At 41.0% G+C, this 23800-nt stretch overlaps 1 protein-coding gene across 1 annotated transcript in view; it reads left to right on the forward strand.

Moving 5' to 3' along the window:
- The first annotated feature begins 520 nt into the window (after positions 1-520).
- atp11a (ATPase phospholipid transporting 11A) overlaps positions 521-23800 on the forward strand; it is a 52233-nt gene continuing 28953 nt past the window's right edge. The window contains exon 1 of the mRNA XM_033615966.2: positions 521-948. Coding sequence (XP_033471857.2) covers positions 904-948 — 45 coding nt within the window. The 5' untranslated portion in view covers positions 521-903. The remainder of the gene's footprint in view (positions 949-23800) is intronic.

Genomic DNA, 23800 nt, shown 5'->3' on the forward strand with positions numbered 1-23800 from the left:
ACTTGTAAGCATATTTTCTGTTTGTGGCAATAACTTGTAAAATCTCTCTAGGATGTAGAATATTTTTTAAACCTTGCTAATTTGCTGTTCTGAGGAACTGGACTTAAGATAGCAGAGGAATATTTAAATATATTCTTTTATTTATTTCAAAATAAAAGCACAAGATAATAGTTCAAAATGTTTTTTATTGGAATATGTAATAGTAATAACTGAATTTAATAATAATTTTATTAATGTATTTCAGCACCATTTGGGTGGACAGCACCAATTGGGGGGGGGGGGGGGGGGATACACATGTATGGACAGTCCCCCAACACACACACACACACACACACAAATGTAAATTCTTTGTTCAGTTTAATTAAAGTTATTGCTAATTTCGTCTGTGGTGCACCGTGACGCCCCGTCCCGAGCAAACAAATCAATACCCTAATTAACTGAAACATCCAATCAATTACACCCCAAAAACACTAGAGTGCGCATGCGCTCACCTCCAGCCACAGCCACCACCTGGCTCCTCGTGACGTAGATGAGAGAAAAGCTCCTTTGGCCGCGGCGCTAGACAAGAAGATTATTAGTCCACACGCAGAGAGGGGGAGAGCAAGAGAAAGGGTGCTAGTTTCGTCCCGGCCTCAGAGGAGGAGTAGCCCACTTGTCTGTGTCTGTATGAAGTGTGTTAACTGCCTGTACAGCACCCAGTAGGTGAGCTCAGGTTGTTTGGAGCTGCTCCGTCGGACCGAGCGTCTTTTTTTTCTTTTTAAATTCAGGAAGAAGAGAAGGGAGAGAAAGTCATGGACAAAGGAGGAGCATTAAAAAGAAGTTAGCGCTTACAGTAAAATCACCTTTAGGAGAAACGCCTCGGGAAGAAGACGAAGAAGTGTCCGGAGAGGAAAGAGGGGCAGGATGGGGATGGATTTCAGCACTCTTCGGACCCTCATCAGCAGATATGTAAGTTTTTACCACACTCATTTATCCTCTGCAGACTAAAGCTTTAAACAATTCACCAAGATAAACACGAAGCGTTTTCAGCACTTTTGGTTTCAAATTGCGCCGAGGCAGCTACTCATCCGGATTAAGTTTCACTCGCGAAAGGGAGTGGAAAGAAACTCATTGGGAAATGATTGGGAAACTATGTGACGCCTGAAAACACACAACCTACTATGACTAAATCTTACAGGAAGTTGTAGTATTGGCTTGCAATGTGATTATTCCCATATTAAACAGTAGCAATTTGGCAGATAGTCCTTCTAATAACGCAAAACGCTATCCAAATATAATTTATTGAACATTATAATGAACATCCTATCATTCATAAACTCATCTTCAACCTCAGCATACACTGTGCTGGCTTAGAAACCTATTTAAAATGCTATTTTAATATTTAAAGTGCAATTTTTGGTCACCAGGGATGTTAAAACTATATATTTTTGAATGAGATTTGGCACACATCAACTCATGTAATGATAATTTGTCATCTTATGGTAGTAATTTAGGTATTGTAGCACCTCATGTTCAGACACACCAGCAGCAACCATAAGTCAACAAATCAGAGAGGTGCTGAAGTAAGTGAAAGGTGGAGTCACCTTTTATTATCACCAGTTGTAATGCAGCATTCTGGAGGGCAGGCAACACATCCAGTCATGACAGAACATGCCAAGAGGTGCAGGCAGACAGCAAATATCATTCATTTTAAATCATTGGACTCACGTGTGCGCTATTCACTCTGATTTATTATGTTGAACAACACTACAGTCAGTCACATGAATTATGTAATCCAGTTGTTTTCCCCCTGCTAGTGAAATCGATGGTCAGCAGTGGAGCAGCCGCTCTATATGGCTTTGAGTTGCATTAGGCTCCACAGTAATGTGTTTGACAATAATCCCGGCAGAGCAAACCCCTGCTCACATGAGAGCCAGCGAGGTTTATACCCGGGCTCCATGCTCAGCTGAGGCTTAGACACAGTCTCCCAACTGTTGCAAATGGCTGATTAGATAAAACCCCCTGCTGTGTGGAGGCTGAAATGGAGCCTCAGAATAAGAAACGTGCAGAGACGAGTCTGTGACTGGGAGGATGTGGGATGCTGATGAGGTCTGCTGCTGTAATTGATCTGGAAAACTGCTTTAGACAAATGGGTTGGGGTTAAATTGATTGTACTGCCGCTGCAAAAATCCGGATGTAAAGAGACTGCTGAATGCTTAAGATGAGGGTTAGGAACATTTATCTGGTTGTCAATACTGGGGCTTTATGAAATATCAGTCAGTACTGGGAGTCAGTGTTATGATGGAGGATCCTCCCTCTGAGTGCGTCTGTAAATGAAACTAATCAGAAATTCAGTCTTTATTTAAAACCTTAACATATTTGCTATGCTCTACAGAAAGCTCATGTGAAATGTCAGTGATCTCCAGTCTTGAAAAATGCATCCAAAATCTCTGCATTTGACAAGACTTTGTTTTATGGGGCCAATTAAAGCGGCATCACTTGTCGCTTTGTGGGCTGACAGCCATTACTCTCCAGGCATGTTGAGATTTGTCTGTTATCAGTAAACAGACGGCTGTGATTCACATGAAGACCAGAATACAATCAAGGTGATTCTGTTGAAGCACCTTTGAGGACCTTTCAGCAGTTAATGTGAATTTATGTCTCTAATAACTAGTTAATGCACATTTGTTTCTGCCCAAATAATCACAATGCTTTCAGTCAGTATATTCATGATATTTCTTTGGGTGTTACAGTAATCTAATCTGGAGTTCAGCATAAATAAATCCACATCTTCACTGTCCGACATATCCCAAAAATTACTTAAATGCATCTGTTTGTAATAGAGCCAATAGGAAGCTCAGGGTATGTGCAAAAATAATAATTATTGCCTACTTAGACTTTATCACCCCTGATAATAAATTTCTGCAAAAACGACATAATAGATCAAAGTAATTGGTTATTACCTGCAATTAACCATAGTTTGAAGTCTACAAGACAAAAATAAGTAGTGCGTCGCTGTCTGTGATGTGATGAAATGATGCTGATGAGTGCAGCGATGGCAGGAATAAAAAGCAAGATTTCTCTAACAGGCTCGCAGCATGGAGTCGACTGGAGTTGGAGTTGCTAATTTTGCCCTTATCACACACATCAGACTTCAGTCAGCCTGGATATGCTGCTGTGATGGCTATGATACAGTTGATCTCTTACATATTAAATCAGTTTTACCCTTGACTGAAACTATTTAGATTTATTGTTTCTATTGCACAAATAAAATTAAAGAATTTATGTTGGAGGTATGAAAATTTCACCAGATATTTTTCAAGTGACTTAAGTTAGTTAATAGTTAATGGCCTCAAATTTTTGATGATCGATTCATCTTTTAAATAATATTTCAAGCAAAAATGTCAGATATTACCTAGTAATTTCCGCCTCTCAATTGTGAGGCCGCATACACTGAATGTCTTTGGTTTCTGGATTGTCACTATCATTATTTTCAGCAATTATCAGCAGATTAATCTACAAAAATAACTTTGAGTTGCAGCTCCAGAGCATTGCCTTTTAAATACGCATGTAATCCTACAGTATAAATCACTGCCTAGCTCTCAAGTCAATGAAAAAATACAGCATCAGTATTGTCAGATATCTGTGTAAGCGTAGCCTAATTTGCCAAAAGCAAGGGGTGGCAACCTGCAGCTCCAGGGCCACATGCGGCTCTTTACCCCCTCTCTAGTGGCTCCCTGTAGCTTTGACCGAAAATTATATGGAAATGAATAATCATTATTTATTGTTGTAGGCATTAAGTGATTCTTACATTCTTCAACTATATACCGATTAAAAAAAAATGTTTTAACATTTCGTCACCCAACATGTGCGTCATGTGTCTATGGCCTGGCGCCTTTTCCTCTAAAAACATCACCAGCCATGCCTACAATGGTCTTGAGTCTTCCTAGCTAGGCCAACTGCGGATTCCAAATCCAAAAAGGGAAAGTCTCAGGGGATTGTAGAGATTTTAATAGTGCATGGACAAATTTGTTTGCTTTCATCAGCATATTAATGAATGCTTATTTAGATCTATTGGTAAAGTTGATCGGCTGAATTTGACTTAAACGACTGTGTTACCTTTATTGTGAGGCTTAAATATTTTTACGGCTCCAGGCAGATTTTTTTTTCTTTTTCTTTTTTTTGGCCAAAAATGGCTCTTTTGATAGTAAGTTTGCCGACCCCTGACCTAAAGGAAAATTCACCCCCACAGTGATCGCTTTTATATCATTTACTCACCGAGTGCTGCGTTGAATTTGTGAAGAAAACTTTATTTTTCTTGCATGCCTCCTCAGTGAATGGAGAATCCAAAAACTCCCCCAATAAAGAAAATCTTTGAACTGAATGAAAAGGGTCTGCATTTAACAACAGCTACGACTCATATATGCTCAGCGCTTCCCGAACACATGTATTTTGCTAAGGCCTGACAATTTAAAACACATACGACTTACGAGTCGCATGCCAAGGCAAGAGCATGAGTTTGAACTCTTCCTGTGCATTACATGAAGCAAAGTGAAAGTTTGTTAACTGATATTTTGATGAGGTCATGCTGTTTTTGAGCGCGGCCCCCTTTTACTCCAATTCATCAAGATTTTCAAAATTTTAAAATTTCTGTTCATCATCGAGGCATGCGAGAAAAACGCAATTCTCTTCACAATTTTGGCAAAACACAGTTTAGTAATTGATATACAAACAATCATTTTGTGGGTGAACTATTCCTTTCATGTGACAATACTCTGATGAAAACATGTGTGACCTAAAAATTAAATTACCCTAAATATGTTTAGCTGAGGCCACGAATTTACGACTTGGATACCAGTTGTACTGTTGCAGTTATTTGGTCTCTCCAGTCGCTGTCATCTCTGGTGAAGTAAAAAGGTAGAGGCCTTTATGTAAGCCTATAGATAGCTTTAAAAGTGTAACATGTAGAGTTTGTAGCTGTTGCCTTAGTCCAGGCTGAATGAGAACAAAATGTAATCACAGTGACAAGTCGGAGCACTGAGACCTAGTGTACTCGTACTGTACTCAGTCACTCTGCTGGCTCGCCTCACTTCTTCTCTTCTCTTCTCTTCTCTTCTCTTCTCTTCTCTTCTCTTCTCGGGGCACTTTTAGGCTCTGGAAGTTTTAGAAGTACAGTTTACTGTTCTAAATTACAGACATTCTGCGGTCCTCAGTAAAATACTTCAGTGCTAAAATTAGTCCTTTTTTATTTCAACCATATAACCCACCTGTGTGTCCTGTCAGCTCTATTGTCTTGTCTAGTCATTTACAGTTAAATTCCTGTCGTTCCTTATTATTTTGCTTGTGTTCAGTCCAAAGAAACAGCTCCTTTCCTAACTGCTTTTCTATATGTTGTTTTTTAAAATAAGTTCATCATAAGATCTCATTAATTTAGCTTCTCTAACTCTTCAGATACCCTGTTACTTGTCTCTTACATTTTTACTGTTGATTATTTTGTTATAAATGAGACAAATTATGTTTACATCTCTTTATTTTAATGTCTCTTATTCTTTCTCCACTTCCACTTTCTTATTCTTGTTAAAAGAACGCACCCAGATTATAGCAGATAGACGATTTTGGTCCTTGTTCTAATTCATGATGGAGTCACATGATCATTTTGGGGTGAAGTATTCCTTTAACATTTTTCTGGAGACTCTTCAACCATCAAGATAAAAAAAAAATAATCTGTTCTGTGCTTGTTATAATATTTTCAACCTGTTTCCCAATTTGCGACTGTCCGGACATATCTCCTTGTTCACTCTGTTCGGCACAAAAACAAAACCCATAAAAGCCTTATTTTTGTATGAAAATATAAAAGAGGATGAAATGTTTTTTGTTATCCAGATGGTGAGAATGCAGTAGTACCCAATAAACTCAGTGTCAGCGACAGTGAATGTAACCTTTTGAGCATTTATTGAAATAGTTAATGTCATTCTTTTATCAAAATTTTCAATATTGAAATGTAAAACATTCAATGCATGATAAGCAGTTACAGTGCTAGCTTTCAGCTGTGAATAGGGCTGGATATCTTTTTAAAAATTACAATACCAGTACCCTGAAAGCATCTCGGCAGGCTGTAATGTCTCCGTCAAATACACTGTGTTCGTCTTCACCACACTACAGACTGTATGGGTTGTAGGTGCTGTTGGTTGGTCAATCACATGTTGCATTTAATCGGTCCGGTGGTTAGAGCCAGGTACAAAAAGGATTGAATGCAGGTATTGTTTGACCTGAGAAAATTTGATGGTATTGAGTATCGATGCTCAGCCGCAGCTGTGAATGAAACAAACTAGAGATGTGGTGTCGGTTTAGAGGTGAGGTAAAAGCAGCAGGGCAGCATTCCTCTGCTGCTGACAAATCTGGATTCCTGGACAGGAAGTGCCTCTCTTCTGTCTCTGTCTGGCTTCCTGCCTTCACATAGTGGATTAAAGGGTTACTGGTGTTCACTATTCCCTCACACACTTAATCCATTTTACAGCTATACTTTGAAATCTAAGCCTGAAATCTAAGCCAATCACTTATCAACTGCTTGTTTACCACCTGCTGTATGTTCAGGTTGGTACAGAAGTTTTCCTTCAGTTTCAGTACAGCAGCAGGCTGGAGCATGAAGCATGTCAACTGATCTGTGCATATGAGACATGAACAACTGTGCAGAGTTAGTGAATAGTGGCTGGTGATCATATTGTCTCTGCAGTGTTACCGTTAAGCGGGCAGGTGGAATTCAGTAGTAGCCAGGTGACGCAGAGGGCAGCGGATCACATGAACTCCTTGGCTCTGTCTAGTTGTCAATAATTCATAAGCAGACTGGCTGACAATGTGGGCTGACCTTTGTGTCGCTTCTTATGGAGTCCTCACACAGAAGGGCTGCTCACTGTGGGGTCCAGGGATGACCAGGGGTGCTTGAGGGGGATGCCATGGAGTCCCCACAAGTATTTAATCGCTAACCACAGTCAAATACAGCGTCGGTTAGTATTATTAACAATGGTGTGGTGGTAGATTGAAAAAGGTCAAATAGTAAAACAAAAAAGAGATAGCATTTCATCAAAGGTTATTGAAGTAGGTTCCTTTTCGGGACTAAGGGGAAAGATAGCCTTTTATTTTGAAGGATATCCACGTTGTTGGGAAATTGTATGATGGCATTGTGTGTGTGTGTGTGTGTGTGTGTGTGTGTGTGTGCCAACAGGTTTCCTCTCAGCCTCATGCTAATCATTTAACACCTGCCCCTCCATACTGTCCACAATCCACTAAGTGCACCAGGGTTAACCTCTTTACCTGGAGGATTTACAGGCTCTCACTAAGCCACTTGGTCTGAGGATTGTTTCACTGCTTGCTTCACTTTTCAATCACATTTAGCAGCAGTCTCCTGTATTTGTTTACATAAAGACACAACAAGAATCATATTCACTGTATTCTACATATTTATTTGCACTTTGAAGGAAGATTATTATTCTAGTGCATCAAACATTAGACATCTTCTTATGAGCTGAACTACAAAAACGTCCAAGTCCATCCATCCATCAATTTTCCTTCACTTATCTGGGTACTCTAGACTCTCCCCAGCGATGTTTTCCAGCTTCTCCTGGGTTCCCGAGGCATTCCCAAGCCAAATGAGATGTATAATACCTCCAGCATGTTCTGGGTCTGCCCAGAGGCCTCCTAGCAGTTGGACATGCCTAGAACACTTCTAACAGTAGGCAGCCAGGAGGCATCATAATCAGATGCCCGAACCACCTAGACGAGCACCTTTCGATGCAAAGGAACACTGGGTTTGCTACGAGCTCCCTCCGGATGTTTGAGCTCCTCACCCTATCTCTAAGGCTGAGCCCAACCACCCTACGGATGAAACTCATTTCAGCCACTTGTATCCGTGATGTCATTCTTTTGGTCAGCTCATGACCATAGGTGAGGGTTGGGACGTAGATGGACCAGTAAATTGTAAGTTTTGCCCTCCAGCTCAGCTCCCTCTTCACCACGCCATCCAAGTCACGGTTTATATTTATAATGTTCATTTGCATCTATATTCTGCAATTTTGTATGAGGTATGCCTAACAAGTTTATTAAATGTGAGGACGTACTGCTTCTTGGGCTGTCGGTGTGACAAAAAGTCTTTGGTATACGTGATAGAGCTTTACGGGGCATCTCCCTCATACATAAAGTAGTGGTTTCCAACCTTTGTTTGACTTGTGACCCCTTTACAATGAAGGAAATTCTACTTGTGATCCATTGTCACCAGTTGTGTATGTTTGTGTTATGACTAGGTCAGAGAGATGTGATTTCGGATCTTCTTATATGAATGTGGAGGCATATGCACACTTTGAAATGCTTGTAGACAGGTGCGTAGGAGGAAACTGTCCATAGATAAAGAAAAAGGAATACCCACAAACTGTCCGAATTACTTGCAATAAACTTTGTTAAACAAACAGCGTCATCAGGTGACTGACGGAGGTCTGACGATGAGAATGTTGTTTGCTTTATAAAGTTTATTGCAAGTAATGGGCTAGTATGTGGGAATTCTTTCCTGGATCTGCTTATGTAAAAGACATAAAGATTCCTGTATAACTGCTTTTTAATACTGGTTATCTCCTGCTCACATTGCCCGAACAGTACCTGCTGAAGAGTGTGCTCTCCATTAAGGGCTTGTATCAGTGTCATTGCAGTAACATTAACAGTGTATTACAGCCCATTGAACAGGGAGACAGATGATGGATAGCCCTGGGTTAATGGTGCATGCAGGGCTCTATCCAAAGAGAGAGACCGACACAGAGAGAGAAAGATGTTGTTTGAACTTGGGTCATCATAATAACATTGCTCCGGGTTGCAAGTGAAAGTGCTGAGAGGGGCAGGTACACCTTAATGTTCTCGCTATCTGAGGGAATGATAGCTGGTCGACTCGCTGCTGGAACACACCATTCCCAGCGGTCCTCATGTCAGACTGAGGGGGAGAGAGAGGAAGAAAAGTGAAGTGAGAGCCTACACCCCCTCTTTCTAAGCGCTGACGGTGCACTCTGCAGACATCAGCCCCCTCGTCTGTCTTCCTTTTAGCTCCGAACGTCTCCCCCTTTCCCCTCTCTTTGCTTTGTTTGCTTGAGACATTAGCAGGACAGCATTATAGAACTATTGATTATTTGGATTACTGGTTCATAGAACTCACCTCTTACTGTACGTTCACACAGGAAGTGAAGCAGAATTTTGCTTACTTGCAAGAATTGATCGCTGTTGGTTGACCTCTCCCCATTAGTCCCATTAGGAACGGTAGTTTGACGAACATCTATCCATAATATAACAGTTAGGAACAGCTGTTTTGGCTCTTGCCTTCCTCTGTCAGTGGGATATGATGAGACGCTTTTTCCAATATCTTCTGAGATATTTGTATTTTATAAACTTTTTGTTTAGATTTCAGTGGTAGGTATTGGAAGGAAAGCTGCTTTCTTCCTGTAAATACACCAAAGGAGGCATTTGTAGTGTTTGGAGCTGATTGGCATTTGCTTCAGTGCATCGGGCAAACTTGTGGTTCAGGTTGAACAATATTACCTTGAGAAAATGCTGTCATACTTCAGTTGGTGCAACCTGGAGTGAAGTTGTATCCATCTTGTGCTGCCTTCTCTCTGTTTGTGTTGATCCTGATTCGAGGAGTGATGAGACTGTATACCTCTAAAAGCTGATGCCACAGTGTGATGTACCTGCATCAGCTCCTGTTAATGCAGCACTTAAGTTAAATAGTGAGAAGTTCAAATATAATTTTCCTGCTTTAATGTACAGACTTAACGTATTACAGGTCCTGCATTCAAGTGCAGGAAGGGAGTTACATCAGTATATTTCAGTATAACATGCCTCTTGAGACTATTGTTATGTCTGGGGCTGTACTGTATGTCATTTTTGTTATATTCAAAGCTTTTATTGAGGTTTTCGAGATTTTTTTTTTGATTGGCAGCTAAACTCATCATATTTTCTGACACCATCACTCAGACAAAATGCTTAATTTAAATTCAGTAATCATCTGATTTACTTTTGAGATGACTAACATTCCCTCGTTGTGCAAAGATGGGGTTGTAACCAAGGGAATGATGTGTAAATGTTTGGAAGTCAGAATCAATCCTCGCAGTCATTGCTGCTATCAAATTCTACAAATAGTATAATGTAAAAATATTCAAGCCTATCTCCTAGAAATTATGTTGTATGTAACTAAACTGTTTTCTTAATTATGTTGTTGTGGCAACGTAATTGCCGCCCAGATAATGTTTAGAGACGTTTCTTTTAGGTAACGAAACATCACATTCATGTACCGCGTAGGCTTTGCAATAAGGTGTTTAGGAAGGATGGCAGGTGTACAAAGTCCAGGATGTTGACACAAGAACATGGAGTTTGTGTCCAGACTCCTGTCTCAGGTTAAGGTTAGAGGAAGTTTGTAATTTTAGTTACATTTTATTAAAAATTTTATTGAAAAATACTGTTCTCGTTACAAGTGGATACAACTTTTGACTTGCTAGATGTGATAATTAGCAGCATTTCCTCATTACGTTGATAGAAAACGTAATTTGCTCAGCATTGTGCTGCCTTCAAAACCTATTTTCTCTTTCAAACAAGCTGTATATGAACGTACTTTCTAGGACACAAGGCTGTAGTATTAGTGTAGCCTTATCTTTATCTGCAACTGTGCTGAAGTACCTGGTTTAAACAGAATTAATACATCTGGAAAACAACAGCAACAAGAACTGGGCAGCATTCATATATTGATTTAGAATTTGTATGTCAAAGTTTTTAATGAAGCTTCAGACTATTTGATTCGACAGTAAGGTCTCAGGTCCACATAAATAACCAAGAGGAAGGCTTTAAGCTTCCATTTTGGCTGCTGCAGAGGCATATTTTTCTGTCCTCCCTGTTGCATCTGCAAAATTTTTCCATAGTTACAGTAATTTAGTGGTAGGGCTGTACTTAGTCACCGAATACATTCATCCTTGTTTTCATGCATCTTTGTTATATAGGAAAATACTGACATTTGAGTGTTTTCTTTCACAGAAGGCTGGTTTATTGTAGAATACGGAGCTCCTCAGGCTGGATTAAAAGCTTTTCGGTGGCATCCAAAGGGAGCACTTGTGAAGCCATTTTAGCAGCGAGCTGCAGTACAACAACTAAGAAAAGATCCTCTCTCTGAAAGTGCATTTGTTGCCAGGTGACAAATTACAAACCAGTATTTTTATTATTATTATTATTATTATTATGATTGCCTGGAAGTGTCGATGATACATGGCAGTGAATCGCATGAATGTTCAGTATCAAGTTGAAACTACTGAGCACTCAAGTGATTTCCATAGCTGAACAACTCACGCACATGAAACAGCATTGATTATTCTGTCTGTAACATTGTCAATGCACTTTGGCAGCCTCCATGAAGTAGATGGCTGTGATCTAACACACTGTCAGTGTGCCCAGAGCAGAGCAACACCAAGTGATATAATACTGAGATTACACATCACTGCACTTGGAAATATCTCTGATAGAACTGAGATGGCATGTTGTCGAGTTAGAGACAAAATGGGCTTTATAGATGTATTCATTTTTGCTCGCTAGATGAAGACAAGACTAAATTTATTCAATTTAGACATCAATCTGGAAGCTTGGTTCAAATACATTGTCTGTATTCTGCAGTATATAACGCTAATGCAATGTTGAGCACTAAACCTAAGAATAGAAGCTCCTCTAAAGACGAAGTATAACGGCAGGACAATATTAATAATGGAATTATGGTCCCATAAATATGTTTTTCTCTGAGTGCAGCATTACAGAGTGAACCCAAATGACAACACTAAATCCCTTAAATGTGCTTTGTGTAGCATTTTAACATAAATAAATAATCACCACATTAATATTTGAGCATAATTGCCACAAACAAAAGAGGCCACTGCTAAATTTGCAACACAGCAGTATTTTTTACATCGTGTGTTACCAGGTTGGATTCAGCACTAAATCGGCAGGATTGATTTGCACCACGAAAGTAGACGCAAGTGGCACAGACTCAGGAGTGAAGTGCTGTTTTTGCCATCAGAAGCAAAACTAGGGCCATGTATACATGTATACAAAAATGTACAGTTTTCCCCTCCATTTTAAAAATGATTTTGTCCACACAAACACTTGCTGTCGTTTGCTGTTTCAGCAGTCGCCCTTGTCACAAAGGAAGTATAGTGAACAAGCTAACATTACCTGTTTCAAAACACCGACTAGAGATCTCATCACCATTGGTTACTATAACTCTGCTGGTGAATGTTTCATTTACTTTAATAAAGTCTGTTATAAAGTCTGGTTTGCCATGCTTTGGTAAGTCAAGGCCACAGTGCTCACTATTCAAGGTCATTTGTTGGGGCTGTTGTGTCTGCATCTTACTCTTACTTTTAAATTTTGATCATCATGAGCATGGGTGTTACAGTGGTGCAGTAGACTAAATGTTAGATGGAATCATACAAAAATTCAAAGACTCAAACAAAAGTAATCCCTTTAAATCATCACTCATGGCCCACTCTCAGTGTGTGGCGGTGTATTTATCTGCAGAGACGCTGCCTTCTGCCTGTGTTTTGTGATTTTCTCCCTCTTGTGCTGTGTTCAGGATGTTCTAGGCACAGCACACAGTTGAGACCAGGTGCCAGACGGTGAACAGTACACATCTAAGAGGAAGCTACGAAAATGCAAATATAGAGATCTAAAGTGAATCCGGAGTCAGCTTTTACTTTCACTGGCAATACAGTGTACAAATAGTAACTTCTGCCAGTGTTGAGTTTTGTGTTTTCCATATATTTAAGGGTGAAGACCTTTTGTTGCTGTAAAGTAAATTCCTCTGAAGTTTTCAGTGATTGTAAAGATTCACATACAGTAAACACAAGTCAGCAGCTGCAGCATCTTATAAATAGTTGAGGCTAGCAATGGTGGGAGGAGTGGAGTGGATGCAGGGCTCAGCGGACTGACTGGCGCTCTTCCAGGATTTGTGCATCAAACCAGCGTGGTGCTCTGCCATCGCCTGGGGCAAAGTGCATTTGTGTATATTTTAACTGCATTCTGTTCAGTGAATCATTTCACTTTGTCTCATGATCAATTATTTTGTCCTGCAGCCACAGCCGTATGAAACACTGAGTGCGTTTAATTGCAGTGTAAATTAAATCCCACAGCCACAGACGATTAAAAGGTGTCATTGAAGTTGTGCAACTGTAATTGTGAATATGCATGAAAGCATTGCCGCACTTGGACTTCATTTAACTTCTAGGAATTCATTTCCACCATGATGCTTGGTCTAAGTCAGGTGACTGGTCTCATGAGGGCCACATGATGCCATTAGGTTCCCCTCAGCCCTCTGATTTGCCCTGAGATGTTTCTCCTCCCACTGAGATCTGATAATCATACTTGTTGCCAAGACATTTCAGGAATGGAGAATAACAAAATAGACTACAAAAAAAAAAAAGTTGACTGTGTGTCCTTCCTCTCATTGCCCATGGAATATCATAGCTCTTAATCTGCCTGACAGTATTACACATGTCATTCAGAGTCAGACGGAAAGGAGAAGGAGGAACAGTTGGACAAAAAAGGAATCAGTGGAGGAGAGATAAAATCTACAGAGAGAAAGGACGATTCAGACAGCGAGATTAAAGTCAGCGGTAGAAGTGAGCGCAGAGAGACACACAGAGGGAGATTGTTAATCTCATGGTTGTCAAGGAGATAATGAAGAACAAACTGACCATATAGTAATTTTCTCCTCTCCTGCACCCTCTCGCACTCACACTCAGAGTGTGTGTGTGTGTATTTGTCTCCCCAGCTGACATGGAAGGGCAGCGGGATTCATGGGGACATGTGACAATGAAACACTAGGAACAGAACAGGAAGCAGTGAAGCTCAGCTGGGACAAAATTAAACTGAAGGGAAATAAACTGAAAAAGCACAAAGCAGAGGAAAAACAGAATCATAAAATGTAAATGTCAAGCTTCAGAATAATTCTTCACCAAAAGACGTGCTGCGCATTTTGTTTCATCAGTAATATAAAGTACCCATTAGTTTGTGCTTTTGAAGTGCATTTGCTTGTTTGGTCGTCAGGAAAAAAAGAAGAGCATTAGCTGGAGCAAACATCCTTTCATTGTCTCGTGGATATTTTCTTTTACTGACAGCCTGCTATGAAATGCTAACATTTGAGCAACAGCATTTCAAAAGTGGATTTAAACTGAGCAAAGAGAGGAGGGCTGCAGAGAGAGACTTGAAGTAGGATTTGACTGCAGTTCTATATCAGTTGATCATCATGTGACTGATTTAGAGTCCCTGGAGCCCGGACCAGCTATGACCAACCAGCCACCAGTCAGTTCAGCTGGCAAACAGACAGGAAAGGAGTGCTGTAGGACTGGTAGCACTGGGGCGGCTGTGGATTAGAGGTAGAGCGTCCACCAATCGGAAGATCGGCGGTTCGATCCCTGGCTCATCCTCTTCGCACATCAAAGTATCCTTGGGCAAGATACTGAACCTCAAATTGCTCCCGATGACTGTTCCATTGGTGTGTGAGTGTGCATGAATGATAACTGAGTAGCAGGTGGCACTATGTATGGTGTCAATGTTAGGAACGAAACTATTTGGTAGAGCCCAAGTTGTTAGAGTTGTCATTTGACCTTGCGTCACTGTGGCATAGGTTTACCAGGATCACAGTAACCTAGACAGCTAATGGTATACCTCAAAGGTATCTGATCTCACACAGCTTTTGGCACGTTTACAGAAATGTTGTAGGCAGTATCAGTTGGCTGTGTGAAGCTGCAGTGTTAAGTTCTGTAATTCCTGTCCTGAGGTGCCAGTGGATTTGGTTCAGGCATCTGATCAGGATGCCTCCTGGGCGCCCCACCTTAGAGATTATCCGGGCACGTCCAACTTGTAGATTTGTAGACTTGTAGACCCCAGAGCAGAGCCACAACATGCTTGAGGGATTATATATCTCGACTGGCCTGGGAACGCCTTGGGGTCCCCCAGGAGGACTGGAAAGCGTTACTGGGGAGAGGGATGTCTGGAGTTCTTTGCTAATGCTCTACTGCATTATGCTTCAGTAACCTTTGATATTTTATAAATGATTAATCAGTAAATTGAATAAACAAAAATATAAGCAGAGTAGTTGATAATGAAAGGAATTGAGGTGCAGCAGTAGAAACAGCTTTGATATACTCTGTAGTGTGTGTGTATGTGTGTCTTCATGTTTGTGTGTGTGTGTGTGTGTGTGTGTGTGTGTGTGTGTGTGTGTGAAGTGTGGGGACGATTACCGGCAACACAAACAGTGTAACAAACACCATTAAGCAGCCGTGTCCCTACAGGACAAACATGAGGGAAGACCGAGAAGTGCTCCCATTAACGAGAAGGAGAGGGGCGGAGAGAATGAAAAGTTGGGAAATAAACACATTGGAGGAAGATGAAAAGTATTGAAAGCATTTCGGTACTTTTCTCTGAGCTCCTGGGGGACGAGCAGACAGCATTGCTTTACAGCAGGAAGTGAGAGCACTAACAGAGCGAGGTGAAACATATGTACAGGAGATCAGCAACTAATGGGACTGTCGCCCTAAGGAGAATAAAAATGCTTGATGAAACGAATGGACAAACATGATGAAGCCCCGCGGGAAAGCAGGCTGTTACCAATAATATACTTCAGCAACAATAATGCTTCTACCCGAAGTGCTTTGTAGGTGATGAGTCAAGTTAGATGTCGGTAAAAACGGTCTTTGTGCCAAGCTAAGCTGTCTCCTGGCTGTAGCTTCACATTTAAAGGACAGACATGAGAGTGATATCAATCTAGCTCTCAGCATCTTTCTGTGCCTGACTATGACTAGATGCTTTTTATCCTCTGCCACAACTGGAAAAAAGTCATTGTCCAGACCATATCCTGCTCAAACATGAATGTGTTTTGCTGCATCCACTAAATATTTCATGTCTCTTCAACATACTAAATGCAAAAGTTGTGGACGCCTGCAAAAGCTGAGTGGGGTTACTCCCCAATAAAAGCCCACTTCCCTTCAATGGCAGTGTTGAAGTTATTTAAAGCGAGCAGAGTGTCCACAGATCAATGCAGACACTCAGTGTGACCTGGCTGCTCACACAAACACACATGTTTAACTGAAGAGTGTGTCACAGATGCATTTAAGCACTACAGTATTTGATTATTATAGAGTATTAACTGGAGTTAGTTGGATTCATTGTGTTTCTGTGTCCGTCAACCAAAGACAGTGTGTACTAATGTATGCTAGCTTAATGGTTTTAATGCTGGGAAGACAGAGGAAGAGTCTGAGTCAGACTGGTGATGTGTTTCATGTGATGTTTGGGAGTCGAGGTGCATTCATGGCAAGCTGAATCATTAGTGTTTTGTAATCCACTAACTGCTGAACAGAGTTGGAGAGCTTGCTCTGCATTTGTGTGTGCTGGAAATTATAGTAATTATTCTACAAAAAGACTGTCTGTCTCGGCTGTATAAAAGGCTGCTAACAAAGAGCTTACTAAATTCTGAATTCTGAGCTGACATAAAGTGATGAACAGCAGCTAAAATACTGAAAGCCTCCAAATTGTTAACCATCAAACCTTTACATTGTTTGTTCCCATGTGGCCTGAATGCAGCATTAAGTCAAGTCATGGGGGATCATGTGACCCTCAGCGGTCCCTCCCTCTCGCATATGCTCACAATGATACCAGTATGAACAGTGTAAGTTTATTCCCTTGACATCCGAAGAATGACTGTGTTTATCCACAGGAAATCCACAACAATGGTCTTCTATCCAGCTCTGAGGAGACGCACAGTGGTTAGCCTGTTAGCTGCTCTGCCTCCTGCTCTGCATCTATCCTGCATTATCCTGCATCTACTTCACTGAGTGCGTCAAGCAGCTTATAACAAGTCAGTAGTAGCTATCAGTGCTGCTACAGAGGTGCTCCAACTCTGAGGCAAATACAGTACCTTGGGAGAACATTGAATATTTGTAATTGTGGGTGAACGTTTAATTTAGAGCCACAAGCCGTGTGTGCAGTGTGGTAAAGCAGCCATATTATCCCAGTTCCCTACTGAGATCTGCTCTGTGGAAACCAGGCTAATGAATTTCTGTGTATAGCTGACAGAAGCAGAGAGGTTACTCCACTCCTCTCCTCTCCTCTCCTCTCCTCTCCTCTCCTCACAGTTTCAGTAGTTTATCAAAGAGGGGAGCAGTGATGTAGGAGGAAGGGTTTGTCTTATAGGAGTGGTGTGTGTTGTATTTCCATACATGTATCTGTGTTAGATGAAATTACACTCAATTCATGCTTTTAAAGAAGTTGCGTCATCGCACGAAGAAATAACAGAGACACAGGCTGCAGCAACCTGGTGTTATATAATTATCAACAACAAGTGTTCAGGTGAACAACAAGTGCTTAGTTATAACTAATATTAGTTATATAACTGCATTCAAAAACCAAGTCACACAGTGGTTCAGACCACGCAACAATCAAGCACACATTCACACACATACACGCACACAGTCGTACGATGGTCCACTAACCTACATAGAAGGGCTGTTCGACTATGGCAAAAATCATAATCATGATTATATTGGTCACTAGGAAGTAATTATAATATATTTGAGTGTATGTCTTGCCTTTTCTCTATTTTTTTTGCTAGTCCCTTGTTAGAAATAAAGTCCCAAAGGGGTTCTGGAAAATCCCTAAATCTAGTTCAGAATAGTGCAAAATTGGCAACACTGAGTGTGCGGCTGCAAGGGTGCGCACACGTGAGCAAAATTAACACTGCAGATTATTTGCCTCTCATTAACTTCCATTCACTGCTAGCAGAGAACCTAATAAAACATTTTCCTCCGGTGGCAAAGCAAATTTGCGTCTTCACATTGTGTGATGTTCAACTTTAGTGAACTTTGACTGACAAAGTCATAACCTCAACCAAAAGCAAAGAAATATGTGTGGAGGAAATGCTGATTGTTGCCATGTCTAACCAGCTGATATTGTGTAATATTGGCCATGAAGAATGTAAACTGCTGCACATGAGAGATGCTGTCTGGCTTGCAGTGAGCTAGGAGACAGACATGGAACAGGAAAATGACAAGAAAATAGAAAATGCAGGGTATTTTTAGCAAGCTAGCTAACATTAGCTAGCAAACTAGCTTTCTGTCTCCGTCACATCAGGCACTGCCAAGTGGCAAACTCTGGGGCTAAAAAAAAAGGAAGCCAGAACAGAAGTGCCCTCACAGACCCCCATGTTAAAATGCCCAAATTTACAGCAGTAATAAACATGTTTACAGCCTACTAAAAAAAGTTTTGGTCTCTACAGCTAACAACTGTACGGTGGGTGAATCTTATATAACTCACCCATAAATTCTTTATTAGGGCTTAAAGTTCTGCATAATTAAGCACAATTGCAAAACAGAATGTGGTTCAGTCATCGTTTTACTTAGTTATCTTGTCTTCATAATGATTGGAAGCCAAAATCATAATTTTAAATTGAATTTAATTAATCGCCCAGCCCTAACACAAAGTAATGGAAGCAGGTGAATGTCTGTGAGATGATCTCCAGAGAAGCTGCAGTCCTGCTGTTTATGCTCAGATACTTTCCCATAGGCTTCAAATCTTTACAGCCACATTGATTAGAATAGATCATTAGATCACAACATCATCATCATTACCTCACCATCTGGCACGCCGAGCAGGTGCAAAGTGACCTACATCACCTCCCCAATCACTGCTGTAGTCATGCCACTTTAATGACACGATCCCTCCCACTGCCACTCCCACATGTTGTTATGATTTTTTATCGGTATGATCCAGGTGTGTTGATATGTAGTGTGTATGTGTTTGGCATTCCGCAGTGAGGGTTGGATCAACCACCTGTTGCTTTGATTAATGACTGAGGGTGTTGCTCAAAGAGTTGCTGTTACATCACGGAGTTGCTGATTGAGACAGTTACTGAGGTTTTTATTGAATGCATTTTGCTGCATGAACAAGCTGTACTTAAGATACTTTACTCAAGATAGTAAATGCAATCTGAATAAACATCAGGAGTAACAGGAGGAGCAGTTGTAGCGTTGCTGTTGTTATATTTCCAGTCGTGTTAAAAGAAGGAGGAGGAGTTGTAGTGGTCACAGTGAAAACAGAAGTGGGATCATTATTTAAAACTTTCATCAAACAATCTGCAGGACTTTCTCTCTCTATCATCCTCCCTGTGTTTCTCTGTACTTTCCCTTTTTTTAGCTGTGTTTTTCAGCCTTGTGAGGATATGCAGGTGTAGAGTCTCACACAGAAACACACACACCAGTACAAATGCTGAATCGTAAAGTCTGACTCTGATTAATACCAGCAGTGCTCTCATGTGATCAGGCCATCAGTGCGTGTGTATGTGTGTGTGTGTGTATGTGTGTAGATGGTTGCAAAACAGTAAGGACTGGGGGTCAGATCCCCCAGACACACACACACACACACACACAGACAGTTTGCTTTATAGACTGGCTCGGTTTTAACTGATTAGTATTCTCCCCTCTCATCTCTGCTAATGCCAGAGTGGCTTTCTGTGTTACCTCCACACAACAACAGTAGCACAATAACAGATTTTTCTTATCTTTTTAATGTTAGCTTCTTTTCTGAAGTTGCTTTTTGAAGGTATTTAATTTAAATTCTTCTCCCCAGACTGGCCTGCATGTGATGAGTGTAGAAAGTTTCCTCTGATAGACGTGGAGTCCCCACCCAGCTTGTTTTAACCTGCCAGCCAGCAGCATCACTAATAAGGTGTAACATGCCCATAACCACACCCTCGGGGTCACTGCTGGGGATTTGTTTTGCCCTGTCCCTCCCCCTGCTGACTTCATGACACTATTTTCTGGATGTTTTTGTTTGTGGTTGGTAATTAAAAGATGCAGCTTTTGTGTGATTCTGCATTTTCTTTTTTGGAACGAAAATTAGAGAGCAAGTTAAAACCAGACTGTTCATCTGCTCAGAAAGCAGCATTAAAGGAATGGCTCACCCACAGAGTGATTATTTATGTATCAATCACTCACCCGGTGTTAGGTTGAATTTGGGGAAGAAAACTTTGTTTTTTCACATGCTTCCACAGTAAATGAAGAGTCCAAAAATGATGGAAACTGTTGATGAAGTGAAGTAAATGGGGTCCGTGTCTAACAACAGCAAAACTATACCAAAACATGTGTTTACAATCTCTCACACAACTCACAGTCTCATTTATCCAGTCGTTAGCTCAGTGCTTCCCAAAATTGTACTATTTAAAATACTTATGCATGTGTTTGGGATCATATGGCTGGACAAATGAGACTTAGATTATACCGCAGGAGGAGGAGAGGCATGCAAGAACAAACCTAATACGTGAGTTATTGAGAGGACTGAACCCAACTTTGAATTACAGGGCCTGACCGGGCAAAGCCTCTCTTCCTCAGGGCAGCTGCCTCCCATCTCACCCAGACTTATCCCGGGTCTGGGTCTGCAGCTGCTTGCACTGGAGAGCATTAGTTTGTGAAGTATTCCTTTAATTATTGTTATTATTTATAATTATTTTTTATTAGAAAAGAAATAATGAACAGATCACGAGTGCATTGCATTCAGGCTGAATTAAAAACCTCTACTACTTTGTCTCACAGAGCTCTGATTGGCTGCTGACGGTCACAAGAAGCTCGTCTGTGGGCGGCTTTTATCACCCAGACAGCTTTTAGAGCGTCCACTTATCCTTCAACTTTTCCTGGACACTCCACTCCAAACACTCAGCTGATGACACAGTCCGTCACAGTGCGAACACACCGTCATGGTCAAAGGTTACAGAGTGGTGCTTTGAGGTGGATGATGAGGATTTATCATTATCTTATTTGGTCTGGCCTGTTGCCCTGGGTGAGGCTGAGCGACATGGTGACAGATGGGGAGCACAGCTGGTATTTAATCTGTGACTCAGGTAACACACACGCCCAGACTGACACACACAGATATCAGGACACCTATCAGAATATCACGTATAAAGATAACAATATACACAGCGCAGGCGGGTTGACTATAATTCTTTAATCCTCCACATTATCGCTGTGCAGTGTGGATGTAGATACTGCAGCAGTTCATCATGTTCTCACCAGCCTGCCAGCTGACATACAGCACAAGATCTCCACGTGCATATAAAACACAAGACAGTACGTGTTCGCTGCTATTTTCAACCTGCCCCAGTGCCTTTTTTAAACTTTGAGTCCATCGGGAGCAGCCATGAAGAAAGTGGTGACTTTGGGAAATGCTGTGCTAAAGCTACTGCTCTAAAAACTGAGCAGGGGCGGATTATGAGACAGTGGGCTCCTGAGCTCGGGTATGCAAGGGGCCCCAACACCACCTCTACATAGGAACAAGACACAGAGACTTTGTGGTTATTTTGTGTCTCTTTGTAGTCATTTGTATCTCCATGTGTCTGTTTTGTGTCTCTTTGTAGTCGGTTTGTGTCTCTTTATAGTCATTTATGTCTCTTTGTAGTTGTTTTGTGTCTCCTTGTGGTTGTTTTGTGTCTCTTTGTAGTTGTTTTGTGTCTCCTTGTGGTTTTTTTGTGTCTCTTTGTAGTCATTTGTGTCTCTTTGTAGTCTTTTTGTGTCTCCTTGTGGTTGTTTTGTGTCTCTTTGTAGTCATTTGTGACTCCTTGTGGTTCTTTTGTGTCTCTTTGTTGTCAGTTTGTGTCTCTTTGTGTTTGTTTTGTGTCTCTTTGTAGTCAGTTTGTGTCTCTTTGTGGTTGTTTTGTGTCTGTTTGTTATTGTTTTGTGTCTCTTTGTAGTCATTTGTGTCTCCTTGTGGCTGTTTTGAGTGTCTTTGTAGTCATTTTGTGTCGTGTTGTGGTTGTTTTGTGTGTCTTTGTAGTTTTGTGTTTCTTTGTAGTCATTTTGTGTCTTGTTGTGGTTGTTTTGTGTCTCTTTGTAGTTGTTTTGTGTTTCTTTGTAGTCGTTTTGTGTGTCTTTGTAGTCATTTGTGTCTCCTTGTGGTTGTTTTGTGCCTCTTTGTAGTCATTTGTGTCTCCTTGTGGTTGTTTTGTGTCTCTTTGTAGTCATTTGTGTCTCCTTGAGGTTGTTTTGTGTCTCTTTGTGGCACTTTTATGTCTTTTTTAGTTGTTTTGTGTTGCTTTGTAGTAATTTTGTGTATCTGTGTGGTCATTTTTTTGTCTCATTGAGTTAATTTTGTGTCTCTTTGAGGTAAATCATGTCTTTTAGTTCGGCCCATTTTTGTAATTATTTTGTGTCTCTTTGCAGTTCCTTTGAGTCTACTTGTGGTCATTTTGAGTCTCTAGTTGGTCGGTACCAATTAATTTGTGTGACATTTTACACGTGAAGGCGAGAGGGCCCCTCACACTTTGGGGCCCCAGGGCCTGTGTCTGGTAGGGCCATTCAGTAATCCATTCATGATACTGAGAGTAAACAGAGGGACTGCTACCAGTCTCTACACTCCTGCATTTATTTATCCCTGTTTCCCTTTTGGCCAAAACATTTCCACCTAATCTCAAGTGCAGTAGTAAACAGGCAGACTCTCTCTCACACACACACATGCACGCGCGCGCACACATACACACACACACACACACATACACACAAACACACACTATATGTCTGTATTTAATTCCTGGTGATTTAGTGAAGGGGACAGGATTTCTCTTATCTCCGTAGCTCAGTGGCAGCAGAGAGATAATACACACTCTTTCCACGTGTTTGCACACGCAAGCCTGATATATGACACAGTATTTAGATGTGAAAGTGTGTGAGGAGTGTGTGTGCGTGTGTGTGTCCATCAGCGGTATCGCAGAGAGCAGGTTGTCGTCCGTGGCTTTTAGTTGAGACTTACTTTCAGTGCTGCCTGTTGCAGCGGGAGATAAAATACTTTGGGACTGGTCATCAGTCGAACAAAAGCTCAGCCAAACAATAGTCATTTGTGTGTGTGTGTTGCAGTGATTCATCTTTCCTGTCCTGTAAATGTTATCTTTGCTTGCCAGGCATCATACAGCACTAACTACAGTATTACTGCAGACTGAACATCATTTTTTTTTGTTTTAAATCACATATTTCACAAAATAGTTTTGCAAATCTTAGGATGTACATATGTGATGGTTTATTTTGCTGCTCTGCAATGGTGTGTTGTTGATGTGTGTCAATCTGTGAGTCATGTGCTGGTGTAATCATGGCTTTTTAATGGATGTATCTGTGTTTGCCTGGCTGTGGCAATGAATTTCCTCCTTGAGCACAAACATAGAAGTGTACCCAATCTAATTGAAAGGGGAAATTTAAAGCATGTCTTCAAAGTTTTCTTTGATCATAACCGTATTTCTTTTGTTTAAAGTACTGGAGGCAATAACATCGGAGTAACATCAGTGCAGCTTTTCTTTTCTGGCTGCCTAACAGACACACCTCCATTTGATTCTCCACATCAGATACTGTTCTCCTCTTGTCTTCTCTCATCCCTGAATCTTTCTCTTCTCTGTGTCTCTGGTGGGGTGGAGAGGAGGGGAGGTGCCTGCTTGTTTCAGGAAGTGTGTGTGTGAGTGAGTGGGTGGGTCCAGCTCTTCCTGTTTACAATATGGTCCTCTGTTCCTGATCACAGTGGGGCTTCAGTTTCTGGCTCTGTGATGCTGTGTTGAAGTCCTGTTGGAATAATGAGTGTTATTTTTGAAGCACCAATGTAGTGACACAGATATGATAACTCCTGTCATTCGCTGATTATCAAAAGACTGAAAAATGAGTTCTATATTTCAAGGTATTCTGAGAATTTTGACATGCAAAACACGATTCGGTTAAAAATTTGAAAATAACTTTTG

This window comes from Epinephelus lanceolatus, chromosome 24, assembly GCF_041903045.1.
Source record: "Epinephelus lanceolatus isolate andai-2023 chromosome 24, ASM4190304v1, whole genome shotgun sequence".
Classification (NCBI taxonomy): Eukaryota; Metazoa; Chordata; class Actinopteri; order Perciformes; family Serranidae; genus Epinephelus; species Epinephelus lanceolatus.